At 47.0% G+C, this 24588-nt stretch overlaps 1 protein-coding gene across 6 annotated transcripts in view; it reads left to right on the forward strand.

Annotated features, from left to right (window-relative positions):
* The window catches only part of RHBDD1 (rhomboid domain containing 1), a 136519-nt gene that overhangs the window by 27880 nt on the left and 84051 nt on the right, over window positions 1–24588 (forward strand). For 5 of the 6 annotated variants that reach the window (XM_075570131.1, XM_075570133.1, XM_075570132.1 and 2 more), the window contains exons 2-3: window positions 1006–1509; window positions 3644–3776. In XM_075570131.1, the coding sequence (XP_075426246.1) occupies window positions 1077–1509; window positions 3644–3776 (566 nt within the window). In that variant the 5' untranslated portion in view covers window positions 1006–1076. The remainder of the gene's footprint in view (window positions 1–1005; window positions 1510–3643; window positions 3777–24588) is intronic. The other variant, XM_075570135.1, reaches the window with a different exon arrangement.

The following is a 24588-nucleotide window of genomic DNA, read 5'->3' on the forward strand; positions in this document are numbered from 1 at the left end:
GCTTCAGCACAAGTGGTTCAGTCAGAATGACCTGTGTTAGGCTGCGTCCAGGGTTGCAGCAGCCGTACGGAGGCGCGCTGAGGGAAAGCGGGTGCTTTCCCTGGCCTTGGTTAGCGCGCCGTCCGTGGGCGTGTCGGGGGGCGGGCCAGTGACGTCACGGAGCTGGTTCGCCCTCCTTGGGCGAACCACTCACGTGACCGGCCCTGCGCTCCCTTGAGCGCTTGAATCTAAAATTCTCCTAAGACCTACGCTTCCGGACGCTTGCGGAAGCGTGCGCGAGCCCCTGCTAAAGCCGCTCTTATTGCGGCTGCAGGGGCTCACTGGTAAGCACCAGCGCGCCTCAGCACGGGTCAGCGCTTAGGCGCTGACCATGCCCGAGGCCTTATGTGCATGTTATAGGTCAAGGGTGGCCAACTCCAGTCCTCAAGGGCCACAAACAGTTCAGGTTTTGAGGATATCCCTGCTCCAGCACAGGTGGCTCAATCAGAGGCTCAGTCAAAGACTGAGCCTCTGAGCCACCTGTGCTGAAGCAAGGAGTGATTGAGCCACCTGTGCTGAAGCAAGGAGGGATTGAGCCACCTGTGCTGAAGCAAGGACTGATTGAGCCACCTGTGCTGAAGCAGGGATTGATTGAGCCACTTGTGCTGAAGCAGAGATCCTTAAAACCTGACCTGGTGGTGGCCCTAGAGGACTGGAGTTGGTCACCCCTGGTTTAGACTAACGGTACTTAGTAATAGATACTGAAGTTGGAACAAAATGAAATTATAAAGCATAGCACAAAAACATATACAATACAATGGAATATACAATCCAACATTTTGCTTCTCATCGTATTGTGCCCAATTGTACACAGCTGACATTTGGGCATCCTGGCAAACGAGAAATACACCTAAGAGTTTACAAAAGATTCTACTGTTGTTGTATTAGCTTTTGTCTTTAAAGTAAACACTGATATGGAAGAACTGAGAACACTGCCATGTAATCTTCATTATCTTTCGTTTTCAGATGCGGTCGGAATGTGATACAGTCAAGTTCAATTCTGCTCATCATTTGTGTAAACGTAATCACACCCTACAATGCAGAGAAGACAGAGAGGAGCGAACATTGGACTTCTACTTCTATTTACCCAAATCTATCAGTTTGGGTTTAACAACATTCCCCCTGTAACTCTGGCAACACTCGGCCTGAACGTCTTCCTCTTCTTAAACCCGCTGAAGCCACTGCTTAATGTTTGTATTAGCGTACAAGAGGGTTATTACCACAGCGATTGGCAACGCTTACTTCTGTCACCGTTCCACCATGCAGACGATTGGCACCTGTATTTTAACATGGTGTCCTTGCTGTGGAAGGGCTCCAAGCTGGAACGTAAGCTGGGAAGTGTGCTGTTTGCCGTGCTTATCGCTGTTTTTTCCCAGTTGATTGGCGTGGTTTATGTCATGTTGGAATTAATCCTGGCAGAACTCATGGATGATCCATCCTACAAGATGCAGTGTGCCGTGGGCTTCTCGGGTATGGCATTGGTTACAGTAATAGATTCATTTGAAGCTTTATTTTGCCAAGATGATGACTACAGTGGGAACTTTAAAGCAGCAATACAGCTTCCATCTTTTTCTTTTCCAGTTTGAAGCAGGGGGTCTTCGGAGCTGAACTGTATTAATTTAATCTCCGGTAACCCCCTATTTCTAGAGATATTTACCTCCGAAGAGGTAAATCTCTTTTCAGGTTAAATGTCCCGGTCACGAGGGCCAATAGGAAGCTGCACCAGATGACATCACAGCTTCCTATTGGTCAGCGTGATATTTAAACGTCGCCATTATCTTAAGCGCACAGTTTCTCTGACTGCAGAGATACTGGCAGCCCTTTTGGAGGTAAGTATTTCGGGAAGCAGGGGGTCCCCGGAGCTGAAATTAACACAGTTCAGCTCCGAAGACCCCCTGCTTCAAACCTGTAATAAAAATTAAAAGGAAAGTGAAACCCGTGTTGCTGCTTTAATGACGAATACGTTATTCTTCCATCTGTACAATAATAATGTATGTGGGATGAAGAAAACATTTTGTTTTCGGGCTACTGTATGCTTGAAGAAGCTTCCTAAGTGGCATCTTTATCCAAAGATTTTAGAGGCCAAACTCCACAAACCTCTGTTAAGTAATTTAACATGATTTTAATTAACTTAATGTCACCTTACGCCTCACCCCATGTCTTTCAAGGCCAATAGCGTAATGTAAAGTCATGATTGGTCACGTAAAGAGCATTGCCACTAGTGATAATTACATGCACGTTATATGCAAATGTTACGGTAACAGCGCACAAACGTGCATTAAGGTTTATGCGGGGACTTCACATTATGTTGGTTAGGACATACCTGGACTTGGCGTTACTCACACCCAGGCCCTGAAATAGGGCTTTTACAGGGTCTGGATGGGTGTAAAGCCATGGGACATTTGGTCGCAGCCGTTTCGCTGCGACCAAATACCCGCCAGTGCTGCGCCGTGACTCACCTTGAAACCAGAAGCTGTCATCGCCTGCCACTTTGCCGCTAAGGTAAGTGCCTACCTAGGCTATTACCCTAAAATCCCTACTGTAAGCCCTTTCCCTAAAACCCCCCTACCCTATTCACTAAAACCCCTAAAACTAACCCCATACCCTAATCCAGGTGTGCGCAAACTTTTCCAGCTACGACCCCTGCCTGCTCCCTCCCACTCCCTGCTCGTGACCCCTCCTTACCTTGTCTTCGATGTCAATTGACGCCACGGGGTCACGTTCCATGGCAACGTGACGTCGCATGGCCCCGCGGTGTTATTTGACGCCATGTTGCCATGGCGACACGTCGCCGAAGACAAGGTAAGGGACGTTGCAGAGGCCTCGCGATCCACCAGCATTTAATTTAAATGCCACGGGGAAGAGCGCGGGGCCTCTGTAACCGCCGCGCCTCCCCCTCCCCCCTGGAAAATCTTGTGACCCAGTTGTCACACCCCTGCCCTAAGCGGTAAATCTTACCTTCTCCTAGAAGCAGCCGACGGCGGATGTTCCAATGCCGGTGGTCATTTGGTCGTGGCAGGACGGGCGCAACCAAATGTCCCTATTCTGTCAATTAGGCATTAGTTAACTATCGTCATTTCCTGCCTTACTTCCCTCTCCTCTCCTGTCTTTCACAATTTGAGTTAAACACCTGTTTCAGGGTCTGGATCGTATTAGCAGCAAGACATACTGTACGTAATGTTCCAACATTATACAATACTGTGACATTAAGCCTATGCTAATGAGATATAGAATGGGCGTTGTTTTTGCTAAAATGAGCGTGGTGGGTATGCGTTAACCACAGGGAACAGAATGTCTGCTCCTGACATTATGAGTTCTGATTCCAGGGAGCTTTGTGGATTGAGGCATTGATTTCTCTTGACAAAATTGGAAAATATATATTGTGTGACCTATAGGTGAACTGGGATAAACTAACCGATGGCAACACTAGAATGTATATGTATACAGTATGTATATGTGTATGTTTATATATGTGTGTGTGTGTGTATAAATACACATACTTCTTCAGGGGTATATATATATATATATATATATATATATATATATATATATATATATATATATATATTACAATTACTCATCATTGTTCTATTATTGCTTCTAGGGGTACTGTTTGCTTTGAAAGTGCTTAACAACCATTATCACCCTGGAGGATCATCAAATATATTTGGATTGCAAGTATCTAACAGTTATGCTTGTTGGGCAGAGCTGGTGGCGATCCATGTGGTATCACCGGGGTAAGTGTTCTTCTGAGTTCTTAATACAAGGTTGTCTCTGTTTAAAACATCGGGGGCTCTTCCCTTTACTCAATATAGTGAGAATCAGGGCAACGTACTGATAATGATGCATTACCCTCCAGTCTCTAGAATCAACGTTATTCCAGCATGACCTGGGGTTTATCTCGCTTCTCAGCATACAGAATAGGAGCCTACCTATCGAGGCAACAAAACAGGAAGTATTCACACACAGCAAAATGTGACTCTTTTTTTTTTGCTTGCATATGCATAAAAAATCAGCAATATGTGAATGTTTGACACAGATCATTAGCCAAAGAGCCGTGTAACTCCTGAGACATAACAGATATCAGTGCGACCCAATAAATTAAAAACTAGATACAATATGTTGTATCCCATTATACGTGTAATAGATGCTTAAATCCTTTGTAACTCTTGTGTAAACCCCCAATTTGCATTTATTGCAGAGTGCCAAACATTTGCAAAGTAGCTCTATGTAGGAGATTCCTTTTCAGAATGTTTATTTTGGTACCAAGTTAATGCTGGACTTGACTTAGTTAGTACTGTACAGTATTTCAAATCCCACATTGCCTCGGAAATCGCGTATCCTGATCAAAGTAAGCTATTTAGATATTTCTAAAAATACACATTTGTGCACAATAATAACCATAAATGAATTTGTTACTTACTGCAGGTAAAATGATAAGTGAACGGTTATAGAAGGTGCCATGTTATCACTGTGTCACAGATAATGCACGGTGGGCCTATTAAATGTGAATAAAAAGTCCAGCAAACCAACACTGGGCAAATGAGAAATTAGCTGCATTTGTAGCAAGAGACTTGACAGCAAAAAAAAGAGCCAATAATGAGACATGGTGATGCTGGATGATATTTGAGTTTTAAGTAAATAGCCTAAAATTTCAGAACAGGGCTGTGTGTTCAACTGCTGTACAGCAAATAAAAATATCACTTGTGAGCACATTTCACATGTCTCAGACAGGTCTGCAACCCTGTTTTTCCCAATTATCCCTTAGGGGCTCTACTCCAGTCCTCACCTCCCTTTCCCCCCCGCCCAACAGGTCAGGTTTTCAGGATATCCCAGCTTTATCATAGGTGCTCAACGCCTCTGATTGAGCCACCTGTGCTGAAGCAGGGACTGATTGAGCCACATGTGCTGAAGCAGCGATATCCTGAAAACCTAACCTAGGGGGGGGGGGGGGGAGTGGAGGCCGGGAGGACTGGAGTAAAGTACCCCTGTCTTAGCATGCAGTGCTGTAACTGCAGCCAGGGATTCTGGGTAATAACATGCAAATGAGCACTCCGTTTCACCTTTTGCTTCTAATCCATTTTTAAAAAGATCTGGACTCTGCACAAAAACAACTGTGAGATTATGACTTTCTAAATGCTCTGATAATTTGTAATCTTCCTATCCTGCTTTATCTGGGAAGTCTAAGCTTTTTCTGTACTGTTTCCTCACTCCTTTGTAAACGTTGCTGTTCTCTCCACCTTCCTCCCTCTCTATCCACATTTCTTCATCTCTCCTCCCCTCCACCTATGCCTGTGCCCATACACTGCACCATTATTTATATACCTCTCTCCCCACAACTTCTTTACCCCTCAATAAAAAAGCACCCACACAAATCCTCTATTCACACCCTCTATCTACTCTTTCCTGCTGCTTGGGATATCTCTCCTAATCCTGCACCCAGACATACACACACCTGCTCTCACCCACGCCTCCCTGCCACCTCTTCCCCTGCTAATGGTGTTAACATATCTGATTTAATACTGACTAACTTTAAAATTCTCCTCACAAATCAGGCATCCCAACAGCCTGCACTCATGGCTATTGTCCCACACCCACAGTCACTCCCAGCAACTATTGTGGCCAAGCACTGCCATCTATTGCACTTATTCCCTCACCTACTGTCTCTGTAAGTCTCCCATCATACCTCTTAGATAGTAAGCACTTCGGGGCACGGCTTTCCTTTCCTATTGTCAGGTTTTGCTGCGCTTATTGTATTATAATTCCCTGTACTGTACTCTTTGTGAAGCGCTGAGTACACTTTTGGCGCTATATAAATAAAGATGTACATACAGTACATTAACATGTCTGTATGTGTACCGGTGTATGGTAGTGAATGTGTGCAATAGAATTCAAGAGCATAAGGTATGGGCATTAAAAGGCTCAGCAGTGGCCACTATCAATACACTTAACCCTGTCTGACCCCCCTGCTTGGCTCTGTACAATAGAACAAAGCAGGGTAGGGGCTATGTATTCAGATGATGCAGAAACAAACAGGCCTATGTATAAAGCGTGGCTAAAAGCAATTGAGTAACAAGCAGAAGAGTGACAAATTAATGGGTGCTGGTACGCAATGTATAAAACCGATTTTGATTGGTTGTGGATCAGTTTTGTTTCCACTAAGCAAAAATAATGACCTAGGGAGAGGTGTTGGAGGGGGGGTGTTGAGGCCGTCGGTGGGGCACTTACAGGTGTAGCGAGAGTCGCCATCTCCAGCGCCGCGCTCTAGGAAGCAAAGGTCCTCTGGTGCCGTGACCACCGCCGTCCGGTGCCCGCTGGTGGCAGTGGCATCGCAGATCATAAAGGTAGCTTCATCTGTTCGCAAATTATATGGAGAACAAAATTGCCAGAAAGGCGCCAACATTGTCTGTTACGCCAAGAAAGGGTTAACAGAGAAACACATGTAGACACAAACAATTCTTAATGCATCTATATGTCAGAATATGACGTACACCATACAAAGAAAGAGAAAATGTGCGCCTAATGTAAGATCATAAATAAGATTCCAACATGTCACTAATTATTTTAGGTGCAAAATTGTTTTTTTTTTTGTTTTTGTTTTTTTAATGCAATGTGCTCTTTCAATTTGTTTAAAAAAAAAAAATCTTTATACATACAGGCATACCCCGCTTTAAGGACACTCACTTTAAGTACACTCGCGAGTAAGTATGTACATATCGCCCAATAGGCAAACGGCAGCTCGCGCATGCGCCTGTCATCACGTCCTGAACAGCAATACCGGCTCCCTACCTGTACCGAAGCTGTGCGCAAGCGGGGAGACTATAGAGCCTGTTACAAATGCGTTATTTACATCAGTTGTGCACGTATATGACGATTGCAGTACAGTACATGCATCGATAAGTGGGAAAAGATAGTGCTTCACTTTGAGTACATTTTCGCTTTACATACATGCTCCGGTCCCATTGCGTACGTTAATGCGGGTTATGCCTGTATACCTCAAAGATGTATATATCCCTTTATAATATAGTCCAGAGCAACATCTTCACTAATTGCTAAAAAAAGTAAAAAAAAAAAAAAAAATATATATATATATATATATATCGTCAAATTATACCATGACGTACTAAGCATGAAATAGATGTCATAACCATTTCCCCCTAAGAATATTGTATGTATCTGCGAAAGGTTATCATACAAATAAGTTGGAGAACCGCATGTCTTGGGACTGCTTTGATGAAGACAAGAAGAATGTGACTAGCTGGGTCATAACACCCTGTTTTGTAACATTGCTCAGTGCTACTGCTAATACTTGTTACATGGGACAAGTATGTGAAGTAACATCTTCCCAGAGTTGCCAAATAGGAGCTCTGCCCGCTTCTTGTACAACTTTGAAGAACGCCTGTTGTGCATTTTTGTATCTTAGGTGAATGAGCTAAAATAAAGCCATCAATCTCACTTAGTGTAAGCAGGTGAAGAACAAACTTTGCCACAGGCAGCAACATTGAAAATGTAAAATTTTCCATTGGAATGTCATGCTTTGTCTGCAGTAGAGAGGGAGATATTGATGTCTGCTTGCCATAACTTATATTGCTGCAGCATAGGACAGGAGTGGCCAACTCCAGTCTTCAAGGGCCACCAGCAGCAGATCAGGTTTTAAGGATATTCTTGCTTCAGCACAGGTGGCTCAATCGAGCCACTGATTGAGCCACCTGTGCTGAGGCAGGGATATCCTTAAAACCTGATCTGCTGCTGGTGGCCCTTGAGGACTGGAGTTGGCCACCCCTGGCATAGGGAACCAACTGCATTACCAATCATGCTATCCTAAAACTAGATCTATCTATCAATCTATACCAAGTCTCTTCAACTGGTGGCCCGTGGGCCAAAATGTGGCCTGCAGAGTGCTTGATGTGGCCCTTATACTATCTGCCCCTGCTAATTTCATACTACCTGCTTAGGCAGCTCAATGCAGTTTTACACACAAACTCACTTATAAGCACAGGTAATGTAAATATATTTGGTACAGATGTTATTAATGCTTGCAAAATGTTGAAATATAATCATTGTTCAGTCTGGAAGTGCATCTAAAAGGACATTACAATAAGCTTGTGGCGCTTCTCCCAAATGTTTGCCTATCTGGCTGGAGAGCTAGTTAAAGAGCCCAGCTCTATACACACGCACGCACACATACAGGGACGCACCCTCCAACTGTACAGATTTGGCAGGTGCTATACCGGTCCCCAATCAGTGTACCTGCTTGCATGCTCCTGGCTGCAACCACAGTCCAATCAGAATATTCAGGGATGCTGATAGGCTGGCCGTGTAGTGAGGCCAGCTGTCACAGGACTATAGGAGTGCTTACCACAAACCGGACTGGACCGCGAGGCCGAGGTGGGGATACAGGAAAACCACCGCCCTACAGCCGCGTGAGCGGGTCCGGTAAGTAGAGTCGTGTGGATAGCCTGGTTCGGGACAGGAGAGTGTAGAGTCGTAGAGGTACTTGCCAGATTCAGGGTCGAAGAGATCAAGAGTAGTCGGGGTCCAAAGCCAAGGTCGAAGAGAAGGTAGAAGTCCGTAGGGCGAGCCGGGGTTCGAGGGTGCCAGAGATCGGGAGTCCAGATTCAAACAAGGGTCTGTAACGGAAGACAAGAGCAGACTGCGAAGTAGCTTGTAGCAAGCACAACTAGAGAATGACTATGCTCAGCAATCATCTCAGGGCTGGTAGCACTATATACTGATAGGAGCCAATGAGAGCTCCCAGCGGTGATGTCAGATGAAGGTAGAGCGCTGATAGGCTGAGGCAGGATGCAGGACAGGTGTGGGAGGAACAAGTACATTGGCGGCAGTGGAAATGGACATAGTGGCGCGTGCGTGCGACGCGCGCGACGGAAGGGGCGGATTGAATCTGCCGGGAGAAAAAGCTGTAACAGTAGACGCGCGCGGGGGGTCTGCCCCGATGGCGCGCATGCGCAGCAGGGGCTGCAGGGGGAGAGGACCGCCATGCGCCCCGACAGCGGAGGTAAGAGCCGCAGCGGGCGGTGACATTACAGTACCGCCCCCTTCAGGGTCGGACTCCGGACGATCCATACCAGGTTTAAGCGGAAATTTGAGATTAAATGCCCGGACCAGCCTGGGGGCGTGTACCTGGGCTTGAGGAATCCATGCCCTCTCTTCGGGTCCAAAACCCCTCCAATGCACCAAATACTGGAGCCCTCCTCTTGAGATACGAGAATCCAGGATGGACTGTACCTCAAACTCCTCTTGTCCATTGACCAGTCTGGGGGGAGGTGCGTTGTGTTGGATCTGAGGATTGGGTATAAACGGTTTTAATAGAGAACAGTGAAAGGTAGAGGGAATCTTCATAGTTGCAGGTAGTTTCAGTCGATAGGTAACCGGATTGATCCACTCCAATATAGAGAATGGGCCGATAAATCAGGGTGCTAGCTTTGGGGATGTGACTTTCAACCGTATGTTCTTTGTAGATAGTGTGACATAGTCCAAAGATGTTAGGCAGCTTTCTGCCCCATTTTAGGTCAGAAAGTGCAGGAATAGTTAATGATCCATTCCACAGCTTCACATTTACTCAGGCTGGTGGATGGAAAATCCAGACCACAGTTTACAATGTGTCTAGTTCTCCCTCACCTGCTCTCCTAATCACTAGAACAGGTATTTAGAGCAGAGAGGTTTGCTTTTCAGTCTCTCTCCTTAGAGCCTGGGGGCTGGGGGTGTCGCTGCTCCCCTGAATCCAGTTCGGGGTGAACGGCCCCTTCAAGTATCACAGTACCAGAGGATTTGCCTGGACACTTGGGACCGAGCTCCCACCACGAACAGATAAGACAAACAAATCTTTATTTCTGTATCTAAAAGATTATGCTTTATCTAGTGACCCTAAATGAGAGGGCCTTCTTTTAAACTGGGGAACCAGGTTAGTTGGCCCAGCAGCAGTTAGAGGCTGATTCTGATGTGTAGTTAGATCCCTGAATGGGATAGGATTTGGTTTATTTGATTTGGTTTGGTTCTGAAAAGTGACACTGTGTGAAATGTTATAACACTGATATGAGTAAACCGCTGAAGGTTAAATGTCTGAGTGCCTCCTGCCTACACATGTTAAAGCTGCAGTACCTTACATGGATGAAAATAAAGCAGGCAGAAGCCTGAGTTAAGCAACGTAATACTTTGCATGTTCCTGTTTGTTGTATAATTAACCCTAGAAGACTGTGTCGGGAATAACCCAGACAGACGTCAGCGCTACAAAAGAGGGGCGTTTGTCACAATAGCCATACTTTCTGACCCGGGGCATAATTGGGTGGTTTCCAACGATGGCGATCAGCCTGTCTCTTCTGCATAGCCGTGGCCTGTTTGAGATTATCCTGAATCCTAGACCAGGAAGCTCGAAGATCCCGAATCCTCTCTTCTGCGGCCGGAACTCCTGTACTAGGCCAAGACTGAGGAAGGGCGGAGGGATGAAAGCCAGAATTAGAAAAGAATGGAGACTGTAGTGTGTACTCATTCCTGAGATTATTATGAGCGAATTCTGCCCAGGGGAGTAGGTCGAACCAATTGTCCTGAGAGTCAGATATGAAACAACGAAGGAACTGCTCCAGTGACTGATTGGTTCGTTCAGTTTGACCATTGGTCTGTGGGTGGTATCCAGAGGAGAAGTGAAGTGCCACGTTAAGTTTCTTACAGAAGGCCCTCCAGAATCTCGAAACAAAGTGCGACCCACGATCAGAGACTATGGTTTGGGGTGACCCATGGAGCCTGAAGACTTCCCTCACGAATACCTCGGCCAGTTTAGGAGCGCTGGGTAGACCTTTGAGTGGGATAAAGTGCGCTTGTTTTGAAAAGCCGTCAACCACTACTAGTATAGTGTCCATACCCTTAGATTTGGGGAGGTTGACAATAAAGTCCATCGAGAGATGTTCCCAGGGTCGATCGGGAATGGGAAGGGGTTGCAGGAGTCCTGGAGGTTTATTCCGTGGAATTTTGTTTTGTGCACAGGTGGAACATGCTGAGACGAAATGTTGAATGTCCTTGCGCATGCCTGGCCACCAAAATGTTCGTTGCAAGAGGTCAATAGTCCTTTTGATCCCTGGATGACCTGCCGTCTTGGCGGCGTGCCCCCATTGCATTACCTTCTGGCGGAAGGTAGGGGGTGTGAAGAGTCGTCCAACTGGCATTCTGAGGGATTTGATCTTGAACCATGGTGATTTCCGTCAGTACGTCAAAGGTATTAGCAGACAGGACACATTTAGGAGGAAGGATAGTCTCTTGAGGGTCTTCGGTTTTGTCTTCTACAGAGAATTAACGAGACAGTGCGTCAGCTTTAATATTTTTAGAACCAGGGAGGTATGAAATAAGGAAGTTGAACCGGGTGAAGAAGAGGGACCAAAGTGCCTGCCGGGCACTCAGACGGCGGGCAGTCTCAATATATAAGAGGTTTTTATGGTCCGTAAGGATGGTGACGGGGTACTCAGCGCCCTCCAGCAGGTGACGCCACTCCTCCAAGGCCATCTTGATCGCGAAGAGCTCACGGTTACCCACGTCATAATTCCGTTCTGCTGCAGAGAATTTTTTTGAAAAGAATGCACAGGGATGCAATCGGGCCTGTGGGTTCTTCCTTTGGGATAAGATCGCCCCTGCCCCTATGTCCGAAGCATCCACCTCGAGAGTGAAGGGTTGTGCTGGATCAGGATGCACCAAGATAGGTGCTGTGACAAAGGCTTCCTTGAGAACCTGAAATGCCATGATTGCCTCGGGGGACCACAGTGCGGGATTGGCGCTCTTCTGATTGAGGGCTGTGATGGGTGCGACCAACGTGGAAAAATTCTTTATGAACCTGCGGTAATAATTGGCAAAGCCTAAAAACCTCTGTACCGCTTTCAGAGAGAGGGGTTGGGGCCAATTCAAGACAGCTTCCACCTTGGTAGGATCCATCGCGAGTCCCGTGTCCGAGATTATGTAACCCAAAAATGACGTGGATGACTGGTGGAACTGGCATTTTTCAAGTTTGGCGAACAGATGGTTCTCCCGCAACCTCTGAAGTACTTGTTTGACGTGCCGAGTATGTTCCAGGGGATTCTGAGAGAATATAAGGATGTCGTCTAGGTAGACCACCACGTGTTGATCCAGAAGATCTCTGAAAACGTCGTTAACGAAATCCTGGAAGACGGCTGGCGCGTTACAGAGACCGAAGGGCATCACGAGGTACTCATAGTGCCCATCACGTGTGTTGAAAGCCGTCTTCCACTCATCTCCCTTACGAATCCGAACCAGATTGTAGGCTCCCCGGAGATCCAGCTTGGAGAAGATAGTGGTGCCTTGTAACCTGTCGAAAAGTTCGGCAATCAAGGGAAGTGGATACCGATTCTTGATAGTCACCTTTTGAGGCCACGATAATCAATGCAAGGGCGAAGTCTGCCATCCTTTTTCTTTACAAGAAAGAAGCCAGCTCCTGCCGGAGAGGAAGACTTACGAATAAAGCCTCTCTGGAGGTTCTCCTGTATGTAAAGCTTCATCGCCTTGGTCTCGGGGGGGGGGGGAAAGCGGGTAGGTACAACCTCTGGGGGGAATCGCGCCAGGAAGAAGGTCGATCGGGCAATCGTAAGCGCGATGGGGTGGTAATACCTGCGCCTGAATTTTGTCGAAGACATCTCTGAACTCCCCGTAGGCGTCCGGAAGGAGGGGATTCTTGGATTCCGGATGTGTGGCACCTACTAGGGCCTTAGATCCAGATAAATGTCTTGACACTGGTCTCTCCAGGTGATGGGTTGTGACTGGAGCCAGTCGATCTGGGGGTTATGGTGCTGGAGCCAGGGAAGACCTAATATCACGTCTACAGCCGGCGTGTGGATGGCATCCAACTGAATATGTTCGGAATGGTGACCAGTCATCTTACGACGGAGGGGAATGGTCTGCTGTAAAATGAATGCGGGCTGAAAAGGCCTACCGTCAATGGCTTCAAGGCCCACGGGCCAATCCTTGGCTACCAGAGGAATCTGGTTCTTCTCCGCAAAAGCCTGATCGACGAAGTTCCCACCAGTACCGGAGTCTAGGAAGGCCTTCATGGTGACGTCCCCAAAGCCTCCTGATAGGGTTATAGGAAGGAGTATCTTGGATGGTAGTTTGGGAATGGGAGGAGAAGTTACCATGCCCAGTGTAGTTCTCCCAGTACTCACTGGGGGCTGGCGTTTCCCGACTTGGAAGGACAGGTACTCACCAGGTGTCCACTATTTCCGCAGTAAAGGCAGAGGCCCGCCCGACGCCGGCGTAGTCTTTCTGTCAACGAAAGGCGAGTCCCACCCAGCTGCATGGGTTCTTCGGAAGATGCGGCAACAGGCTCCCCTGGCGCTGTATGTGGGAAGGAAGTGGGTTGGGTACCTTTTTGACGCTTCCCTTTCTCTGCTCTTCGCTCCTGGAGCCGCTGGTCCATACGGATACAGAGCGCGATGAGTTCCTCCAATGATGTAGGACGCTCCAGGGCGGCCAGTTCATCTTTGAGGGAGTCATTTAAACCCTGCCAGAACACTGCGGCGAGTGCTTCGTCATTCCACCTTGTTTCTGCCGCAATAGTGCGAAATTCCAGTGTGTAGCGAGCCACAGAGCGATTTCCCTGCATTACATTGAGGAGAGAAGATGCGGCAGTTACCCTCCTACTTGGTGTATCGAAGACCCTCCGGACTTCAGCACAGAATCGGTTCAGGTTGGAAGTCAGATCCGGCCGTTGCTCCCATATGGGTGTAGCCCAGGCCAGGGCATCATCGGTCAGCAGCGAGATAATGTACGCGACCTTGGAACGTGGGGTAGGAAAATGAGAGGGTAGAAGCTCAAATTGGATGGAACACTGCCCCAGGAAGCCACGACATGCTGAAGGCTCTCCCGCATAGTGATTGGGAGTAGGTAGGCGAGGTTCAGGAGGGTGAGTTGAAGGTACCGGCGGGGAGAAGATAGGAGCAGGAGGAGTGGCAGCAGTATCGGGAGAGGACAGAGGGGATTTGAGTTGTTCTGAAATGGTACCCAAGGAGTTTTGGAGCAGTTCCATACGCTGGTTATTTTGAGAGAGACAAGTCTCTACTTCCTTGAACAGGCCATCGTGTTCGCTTAAGCATCGACCCACCTCGGCGGAGTCCAGGTCTGTTGGGCTGAGCATAATGTCACGGGACTATAGGAGTGCTCACCACAAACCGGACTGGACTGCGAGGCCGAGGTGGGGATACAGGAAAACCACCGCCCTACAGCCGCGTGAGCGGGTCCGGTAAGTTGAGTCGTGTGGATAGCCTGGTTCGGGACAGGAGAGTGTAGAGTTGTAGAGGTACTTGCCAGATTCAGGGTCGAAGAGATCAAGAGTAGTCGGGGTCCAAAGCCAAGGTCGAGGAGAGGGTAGAAGTCCGTAGGGCGAGCCAGGGTTCGAGGGTGCCAGAGATCGGGAGTCCAGATTCAAACAAGGGTCTGTAACGGAAGGCAAGAGCAGACTGCGAAGTAGCTTGTAGCAAGCACAACTAGAGACTGACTATGCTCAGCAATCAGCTCAGGGCTGGTAGCACTATATACTGATAGGAGCCAATGAGAGCTCCCAGCGGTGATGTCAGATAAAGGTAGAGCGCTGATAGGCTGAGGCAGGATGCAGAACAGGTGTGGGAGGAACAAGTACATTGGCGGCAGTGCTGCCAGGAGAAAAAGCCGGAACAGTAGACGCGCGCGGGGGTCTGCTCCGACGGCGTGCATGCGCAGCAGGGGCTGCAGGGGGAGAGGAGAGGACACGGGACCGGACGCCGCGCCCCGACAGCGGAGGTAAGAGCAGCAGCGGCCGGTGGCATTGCACCAGCCTATCAGGGTTGTAGCAGATTCTGATTGGCCCGTTGTTACAGATTACGTGCAGCAGCAGGAAACCACCGCTGTCCCTGGACACTCCAAGAGATCTGCGGTGGGCTCTGTGTCCAGGTCCCTCCTCCGCAGACTCGGCCTGCAGTTGCAAGGACCCTATACAGTGGAGGTAAGGAGTGGCTGCAAAATAATGGGGGTTATTATAGTAGTGCAATGTTTTTTTTGTTTGTTTTTATACACTATAGTAGTAGTGTGTGTGTTATAATATTAATCTCATGGATTTTTTTAATAGGGGAAGGGAGGGGGTTATCATATTAGTGAGGTGGCGATTATATGTGAGGAAGGTATATGAGCGGGTGGGGGTAGGTTTATACAAGGGGGTGGAATGTTGGAGGGTATGCAGCAATATATATACAGTATAGATAGTGACACATATATACGAGAGAGAGCTCTCCGCAGATTTTATTTGCCGATGTCACTGCTGTGCCCTGTGACATCACTCAGCCTGATGTAACAAAGTGCATAGTGCAGGACAGTCATTTATCCACCATGTGCATGTTAATGTGTCTGATCTGAGGCCTGCTGATGTCACGTCTGTGCACTTTGACATTACTCAGCCTGGAGTATTTAGAGCAGTGCATGGCACAGGACAGGGACAATAGATATATACCGACACATACATATATATGTAAATTTGTATTTATATAGTGCCATCCAGCTACATAGCGCTTTACAATACGCGTGGCATAATAATAAACGTTTCGGACAAAACAATAGGAAAAGGAGTCCCTGCCCAGAAGAGCTTACAATCTAAGTGATACGTGGGGAGAACTTACAGAGACAGAATGAGAGTGTTCTGGTAAGTGTGTAACATACACACGCATACACATACACGTAGGGACACACATTGCACAATCCATTTATCATATGAATATCTACAGTAGTTTGTTCTCAAACGTTTTAAGATGCAAATGGTTAACAGTTTTGCTTGAATACCTACTGATTTTGTCTTTCTTGGCCAGCGGCTCCTGAGCTAAGTGGCTAAATGATAACAATGACTAAAAGCTTTTGGGGGGACAGGATAACAACCTTAATAAATACACAGCGATAAAATACTCCCAGGCATGTGGATAAAGCTGCTGCGTTTTCACATTATTTATGTGGGGTTATTTGTTGGTCTTTAACATATGAGAATGTATCAGAACAAAGATATTACTGTGCACCCAGTGTATTAGAATCTTCTACAGTCGTTTGTCATCCATCAGATATGGATTTATTAGGCACTAATATTTCTCTTCCAAGTAGATGTTGTTCAGGTTGGAGGGTATCTCAGCCATGCTAAAATACAGATTCTTGAGGTTTCTGTCTGATCTAGCACAAATCCACTAGTAATTGATTAATAATGCTAATATAATACGTCATATATCCTTTGGAGGTTGACATGCAGACCTCCGTGCAAGAACTGTACTGCCCGGATACTATGCAAGAGTTGTGTATATTAATATTTATAAGAGGTCTCAAAATGAAAGGTTCTATATAAATATAAGATGTAATTATTATTAATGTTTTAAAATGAATGAGTCTGTAAACAGTTTTTTTTTAAACGAAGTATTAACCATTTCATTCGCAATGATCATTATTATCACTCTGCGGATATGTTCTGTTAATATTTCTAGCTGTGTGATGAATGGTCAGTGGTCATTAAAGCTGCAGTTCAGTCTTTTTTTTTTTTTTGCATTAATTTTTTTACTTCAATAGTTTCATGTGTGCAATCTCTAATTAGCTAAAGAACAGTATAGCTGCAGGTCAATTCGTTTTCCATGTATTGATAGGTCGAAATTTGATGACATATTAAAAGCTGGCATTTGTTTATATTCTGCTTGTCTGTCAGTGGAAGCTCATGAATATTCATGAGCAATCCTGCACAGACAAGTGCTAGAGGGAGGGCAGGGCTGACAAAGGGGTGTGCCAGGGCTCGTGACAGGACATGAAGGGGCAGTGCCTTAGCAAATGGCTGTTAAAATAAAATACAAGAAAATTGGTCTTTCAAAGTTGTTTTTTTAAAAACAGAAAATGCTAAAAGTATTTTTTCTTACTACAGAACTGATTTATTAAAAAAAACACACATGCAGGATATTGACTGAACTGCAGCTTTAAGACATGTAACCGAGTTCAAGGCCTACATAACCCAGGGCTAGTTTAATAATATGCAACCCTCCCCAAATGTCTTTTTCTTAACCTTAGAAAAATGGGGCGATTCCATGGAGCTCAACCATCATACTTCCAGCTCCAGGGACTGCCCAGTTGTCGTTAAAATTTACTGAAATTCCTGTAACTTCGGTTAAAAAAAACAAACAACCATGATCCCCAATAGAAAGCTGCCACATCATATCCTGATGACATTGCGGCTTTCTATTGGCCACTGGAGGCAATGCTGAACCCGGCAAATCGTCTTGCTCGGGAAATTCAGTGTTCACTCTACTGGCGACCGGTAGAGGCGGCAGCATACCCACCCAACTTCCACTCTTCTCACCTGTAATGATAGTTCTCCATCGACCTGTTTAATCACCTATCCTGTTGCACCCTTCCTTCTGAACCTGTCTGTCATATGTTTAGGCTCCTCTAAACATGTATTTTTAACTATGTTAACCAACTTCTAATTATATTGGGGTTTAAGGGAAAGGCATTAATGATCGTTAACGGTTATTCAAGTCAGTGAGTGTTGCCTTTTTAAATAAAAATTAAGTTGTCTATGTTTTTGGAAAATAGTACACATATCTAACAAATAATCATTACCAGTGTTCGACAAATCACCCAAAAATCTACTCGCCCAACCAAAAAATCTACTCGCCACCTAGTCCCGCCCCCTAGTCCCGCCCCTAGTCCCGCCCCCAACCCTAGTCCCGCCCCCAACCCCGCTTTAAAATAAAATATATAAATAAAATACATTTAATAAATTCCTAGCCAGAACAACATTAGTTTTTGACATAAATGTCTTTATTGTATTACATTATACTACAATTAGTCCTTGTTGTGTGTGTGTGTGTGTGTGTGTGTGTGTGTGTGTGTGTGTTTGTGTGTGTGTGTGTGTGTGTAAATGTCGATCTAGAAATAAAAGCCAGGTGTGAATGACTAGTTTCCTGAACCCTTTAACCAGTGTCTGGACGTCCCCGCTTCACAATATCTAAAGCAGCAATCCCACCTGGGATCTTACCTGATCCGCATTTCCTCAATGTCCAGGTACCTCATTCCCGCAATGTTAGGTGTTCCCTACCTGTCTTCTGGGTTAGGGGGGGTTCCGATGTCTTCTGTGTGAAGCTTGAGTCAGATCTAGAAGAAAGCAGTATAGGTGATTTTGGTGTAGTATAGGGCAGTTAAGATATATAGGGTAAATAAGAGATCCAGAAACAGAGTGTGAGACAGACACAGGGAGAGGGTGAGAGAGAGAGAGGGGGTTTGAGAGAGATATGGTGTGTGAGAGAGAGAGAGAGAGAGAGAGGGGGTGTGAGAGAGAGAGAGGGGATGTGAGAGAGAGGGTGAGAGAGAGAGAGGGTGTGAGAGAGAGAGAGGGTGTGAGAGAGAGAGGGCGTGGGGGAGAGAGAGCGTGGGGGGGAGAGAGGGTGTGAGAGAGAGAGGGGGTGTGAGAGAGAGAGGGTGTGAGAGAGAGAGGGGGTGAGAGAGAGAGGGTGTGAGAGAGAGAGGGTGTGAGAGAGAGAGGGTGTGAGAGAGAGAGGGTGTGAGAGAGGGGGTGTGAGAGAGAGAGATTGTGAGAGAGAGAGATTGTGAGATAGAGAGTGTGAGAGAGGGTGTGGGGGAGAGAGAGGGTGTGGGGGAGAGAGAGAGGGTGTGAGAGAGAGAGAGAGGGTGTGTGAGAGAGAGAGAGGGTATGTGAGAGAGAGGGTGTAGGGTGTGAGAGAGAGAGGGTGTGTGAGAGAGAGGGTGTGAGAGAGAGAGGGTGTGAGAGAGAGAGGGTGTGAGAGAGAGAGGGTGTGACAGAGAGGGTGTGAGAGAGAGAGGGTGTGAGAGAGAGAGGGTGTGAGAGAGGGGGTGTGAGAGAGAGAGATTGTGAGAGAGAGAGTGTGAGAGAGGGTGTGGGGGAGAGAGAGAGGGTGTGGGGGAGAGAGAGGGTGTGGGGGAGGGAGAGAGGGTGTGAGAGAGAGAGAGAGGGGGTGTGTGAGAGAGAGAGAGGGTGTGAGAGAGAGAGAGGGTGTGAGAGAGAGAGAGAGGGTGTGAGAGAGAGAGAGGGTGTGAGAGAGAGAGGGTGTGAGAGACAGAGGGTGTGAGAGAGAGAGGGTGTGAGAGAGAGGGGGCGAGAGAGAGGGGGCGAGAGAGAGAGGGCGACGAGGGTGGGGTGACTGGGGTAACTGGGTGACTGGGTGGGGTGACTGGGTGGGGTGATGGGGTGACTGGGTGGGGTGACTGGTTGACTGGGGTGACTGGGTGGGGTGGCGGGGTGACTGGTTGACTGGGTGGGGTGACGGGGTGACTGGGTGGGGTGACGGGGTGACTGGGTGGGGTGACTGGGGTGGGGTGACTGGGTGGAGTGACACTTCTGGTATCCTACACACACACACACACGCACACACATACACTCTCCCATGCATGCATGCACAGACACGCACGCACACACACACACACACACACACACTCACTCTCTCTCCCATGCATGCATACACACACACTCTCTCCCATGCATGCATGCATACACACACACTCTCTCCCATGCATGCATGCATACACACACACACACACACACACACACACACTCTCCCATGCATGCATACACACACACTCTCCCATGCATGCATGCATACACACACACACTCCCATATGACACACTCCATGCATACACACACACACTCTCCCATACACACACACACACACTCTCCCATACACACACCTCTCCCATACATGCATGCATGCATACACACACACACACACACACACACACACACACACACACACACACACACACACACACACACACACACACACACACATGCATGCATACACACACACTCTCCCATACAGACACACACACACGACAGGGGGAAGAAGAGGGAAGGCTGCGCGACCAAGCACCACCACTGCCCCGCTCTCGCCCCCCCGCGACCATCTCCCTCCCTGCGTGGACAGCCACGGGACCGCGGGGAAGCGGAGACCAAGGAGGTAAGAGGAGAACACCCCCGCTACCATCTTCCACCCCGCGCGGGGATCTGGGAAGCGGGAAGTGGCGCATGAAGCCGGGAAAACACCCACTACCATCACCCGTCCCGCGCTGGTATCGCGGGAAGCCGGGGTAAGCGGGGACACCCCCGCTACCATCACCCACCCGCGGAGATCGTGGGAAGCCGGGGTAAGCGGGGAACACCCCACTACCATCACCCGCCCCGCGCGGGGACCGGGGAAAGCTGGAAGTGGCGCGGGAAGCTGGGGGGAATAAGGGGGGGGACCTCCGCCCCGCGCGGATAAGCGGGGGCCGGGGAGAGAAGGCGGAACACCCTCGCTACCATCTGCAGCCACGCGCGGGTATTGGGGGGGGGGAAGTGGGGAGTAAGGGGGAACTGCAGGAGGCAGGGAAGGAGCAGAGGGGATGGAAGATTGGAGAGTACTTACTCTAGTACTCTCCAACAGATTTCTGGCCAGAAAAAATGGCCGCTCGTTGGGGGCGGGCTCATATAGAGCCTGGCCGCGCGCCTACAAAGCCTGGGTGCGCGCGCCAATCAGCAATCAGGTAGGGGGATTTATTTATTTATTTTTTCAGCGCGAGCAGGGAAAATTCAGCGCGAGCGGGGGAAATTTTAAAAAACAAGCACGTGTTCTGCTTGGGCCAATATTTACTCGCCCGGGGGTTAAATCCACCCGCCCCGGGCGTGTAAATGTATAGCTTTGTCGAACACTGATCATTACTATAATAAAATACTAGGGGCCATGTGTACTTAGCAGCACTAAAGTATCTTACAGCCTTATGTATGGATATATTGGCCATTTCACCGCAAAAGTACGTAAGTGGTTAGAAGGATTAGTATTAGTATTTGGGGTTAACTTTAGGGGTTTTAGGCAAGGGATTAACGGGTTACAGTAAGGGGTTTTTAGGGTAAGGGGTCCGATTGGGGGTTACATGTATGGGTTTTAGGGTAAGGGGTTAATGGTCTCCTGTAGGGTTTTAGGGTAAGGGATTGAGGGTTTGTAGTAAGGGGTTAAGGTTAGGGACATACCTTGGCGGTGAAACGGTTGGCAGTTAGCTTTACCCATGGCTGATCGACTGCGGCGAGATGGCAGGGCCAGAATGTCCTTGACCGCCATGTATGTACTTAAAGTATTTCTCAAAATGCCTTCGACTTGATGCATCTTGAAAGTTACAAAGAAAACAAAAAGCATGGTGGAAGAAGGAGAAATATCTGATTATAGTGCTAAAACAATGATGCATGGAGTTTTCCAGAGACATATATGGATATATGATTCTACCGCTTTATGTTCTGAACTGTCAGCCAAAGCTCCAGGTGCTTTTTAGTAACAGATTATCTAATGGATCAAAGGAAAGATGTGAAAACTCAACAAAGAGAGATCAAAAAGAAGACCAGAAGTTAGAAATGATGATTACATCAGATAACCATTAGCAGGGTTGAAAAGGATACTGGCCTGAAAGAATGTAAAGTCTTTAATTTATGTTCTGTCCTCATGCTTTTCGAATGGGATTCTTATAACTACCAATGCTTTAAATGAGTCTTAGATATACATAGCTGTAGGCATTGGAAAGACTTTGGGTCATAAATACTACGTAGTGCGATTCCATAAGACACTCGCGTGAACGGGCGCATTCTGGTGCCCAAAGGTGTCTTATGAAGTAGTATGCCATACTAAATACTGCATGGACGTGCTTGTCTGAGCAGAGAAGAAGATGATGGCTATGATCAGAAGGGGTTTCCAGGATTTGTCATTGAGGAGTGTTAACCAGATCTGATGATCCAAGCTGAGCAAGATGTTATTGTCCTCTTTAGCCATACAGACTTACCGTCCCTAGATACTGTATGTGTATAATTCCTAATATTTTTGGAGCTCCTGGCTTTATTGCGTAGAAGGATGCTTCTTTGATCCAAGTATTTTCACATTGTAAGGAATCCGCTCCTGGGTTTGGCTGAAACGCATTCCTTACAGAGCTATGCAGTTTCTAGACCACTCCCCCTTGAATCTGCAATCAGTATCACCTGTGCTTGCAATCACTGCAGCTCTGTCTCTGTGCTCCGTCATTGGAGGAATTCCCTCACACCCCTGTCCTTTGATTGGCTCCCTTTCCTTCGTATACTGGGCTCTCCATTTTCCTTATTGCTGAGCATAAACCAAGTGCTACTTGGATGTAACTGTGTTTGCCACAAGCTACCTGCCTTAGCCATTCCTTGTTCCAGTGGCCTGCTGCATATCCTCCTTGCAGAGGCCTGCTTCCTGGTTCCTGCAGCCTGCTGCATATCCTCCTTGCAGAGGCCTGCTTCCTGGTTCATGTGCTGAAGCTCTGGATCCCCAGTGCTAACCTTCAGTGTTCCTAGGCCGGTCTGCTTACTCCCATTGCAGAGGCCTTTGTCAAGGGCCGCTGCCGTTTTTCACACAGATGCGATTCCTATGCTGCAGCTTCTACGCTGAAGCGCTACGTACCTGGCTTCCTGTTGCCGAACCCCAGCCTGGATATCGTTAACCCTGCCTTCTCCAACCCTGACCCCGGCTTGTCCACGGATCACTCTGCCTTCTCCAATCTTGAACCGGCTACGTTTGACCACGGAATCCGCACTCCGGACCTGACACGGTGGCCTAAGGTCGGTGTATATGCATCCCCACCTCAGCCCTGCGATCCGGTCCCGGTTTGTGGCAAGCACGATCGTTACACACATGTAAGTAAGAATGAATGTAGAAATTAATTGCTATATTCAATATGTAGCCTACTACACGTGTGGGCGTTTTTGGTATATTATTAGTCAAGTCCCACATGAATTATTCTGAATTGTTAGGGCAGAAGAATACAACTCGCCTATATAACTTTTTTTTTGAAGTTGTGATATGATGTAGAATTAAAAAAATATTTCTCATCAAATATATATATATATATATATATATATATATATATATATATATATATATATATATATATATATATGTCTGCAACTCTGCCTTTCACGATTATCACCCAGCACACAGTGCTTCCACTCCAGCAAGGGATTCTGGGAAATTACATGCAAATGAGCACACCGTGCCACTTTTTGCTTCAAAACCATATAATATGGTTCCCTGTAAGCTTTTGCTTGCTGCATTTCACAGCTTTGAGCACAGCCTGGGTTAAGATGCATAGCCAGTAAACCCACCAACAGACAGCCGTTTCGACCTTAATGGGTCTCATCAGTGTGGGGTTGGTTATACTGGCTTTGAAAAATGAAGCAGGGATAGGTTTCACCACACTTGTATATATACACACACACACAACATAACAATCATATAATAAGATACTTTACCCAAACCGAAGTCCATAGAAAGAAACAGCAGCACATCGCAGGTAAGTGGACAAAAAATATATCAGGACCTTCATCCTGACGAAGGTCCTGATATACACTGGCGACACACTTTATTCGAGCTCGGCTAGTCCCCCGAATTCGGGTATACCCGGGTGTATTGAGGTTTGTGACTGTTTTCTGCCCGAGTGCATTGAGGTATTTTCCAGGCAGGGATTGAAGCATTTTATTCCCGCTGGCTGCAATACTGCACAGTATATATATATATACTGCATTACAATTCATGAATTTATGCCATCTGGTAGACACGCGAAGCATTGCAGCCTATTAAATCCTAATCATTATCATTTAACAGATCAGCCGCCCGTCAGCCAGGCATGAACCCAGGCTGGGAAGGCAAACGCAACGGGGCTTGTCAGAGGTGAGAAGCGGCGCATTCCAGGTATCTGCCAGGTACATACTGGGTATTTGCTCGAATAAAGTGTGTCGGTGCAGTAAGGACTGAAACATTGAATTCTGTATTTTTGACTTATACACTTTTTTCCCAGTTACCCGTGATGTACGGCCAATTCTTTCTCTGAACTTTAGAGTACTTGGGTAAAGTATTTTTTTTTTTAGAGGGAGAGTTGAATCCTAAATATTATCACTACCAATGCTTTGAAAAGCAGTACATGGATGAGTGACACAAGCATATTGAAATAGATACAGTATAAATAAATGTGGCAAGTAAGGCCTCAAGCCCAAAATATAGAAGACATTGAAGAGCAATGGCCGTCATTCTCCAAAGGCCGGATTGTCCTTTAGCTTGATAGCATTCAGTATGAAGTTAGAGGTGCTAAGAATCTCAGTGGTTAAACATTCAATCATCATTCAATCTTAAATCAGGCTACCTACAACTGCTGGTCTCTTCAGTAAAGCAGTACTGTGAGAACAAGAAAACAAGCTTGAAAAACTCAAACGGGATAGTGGTGGTGTCACGGGAGACCAGGTTTATCGCCACCTTTTTATACCGGGATCATATGATTCAGCAAAGCAAGGAGGTAAAATAAATTGTAATTTATTTCAGGAAAAGACATACACACAATGTAACACAATTTACACGGTTAACACACTTGGAACAGGGCTAATGAATAAACTGGTCCTTTAAACGAAATTCACAAAAATGACCTCTGTAGGAGCCCTTTCCAATGACCGGAAGGTACTCACAAAAGTCCTGGAACTGATTTCGTCATGC

Source organism: Ascaphus truei, chromosome 14 (genome assembly GCF_040206685.1).
Source record: "Ascaphus truei isolate aAscTru1 chromosome 14, aAscTru1.hap1, whole genome shotgun sequence".
Taxonomy (NCBI): Eukaryota; Metazoa; Chordata; class Amphibia; order Anura; family Ascaphidae; genus Ascaphus; species Ascaphus truei.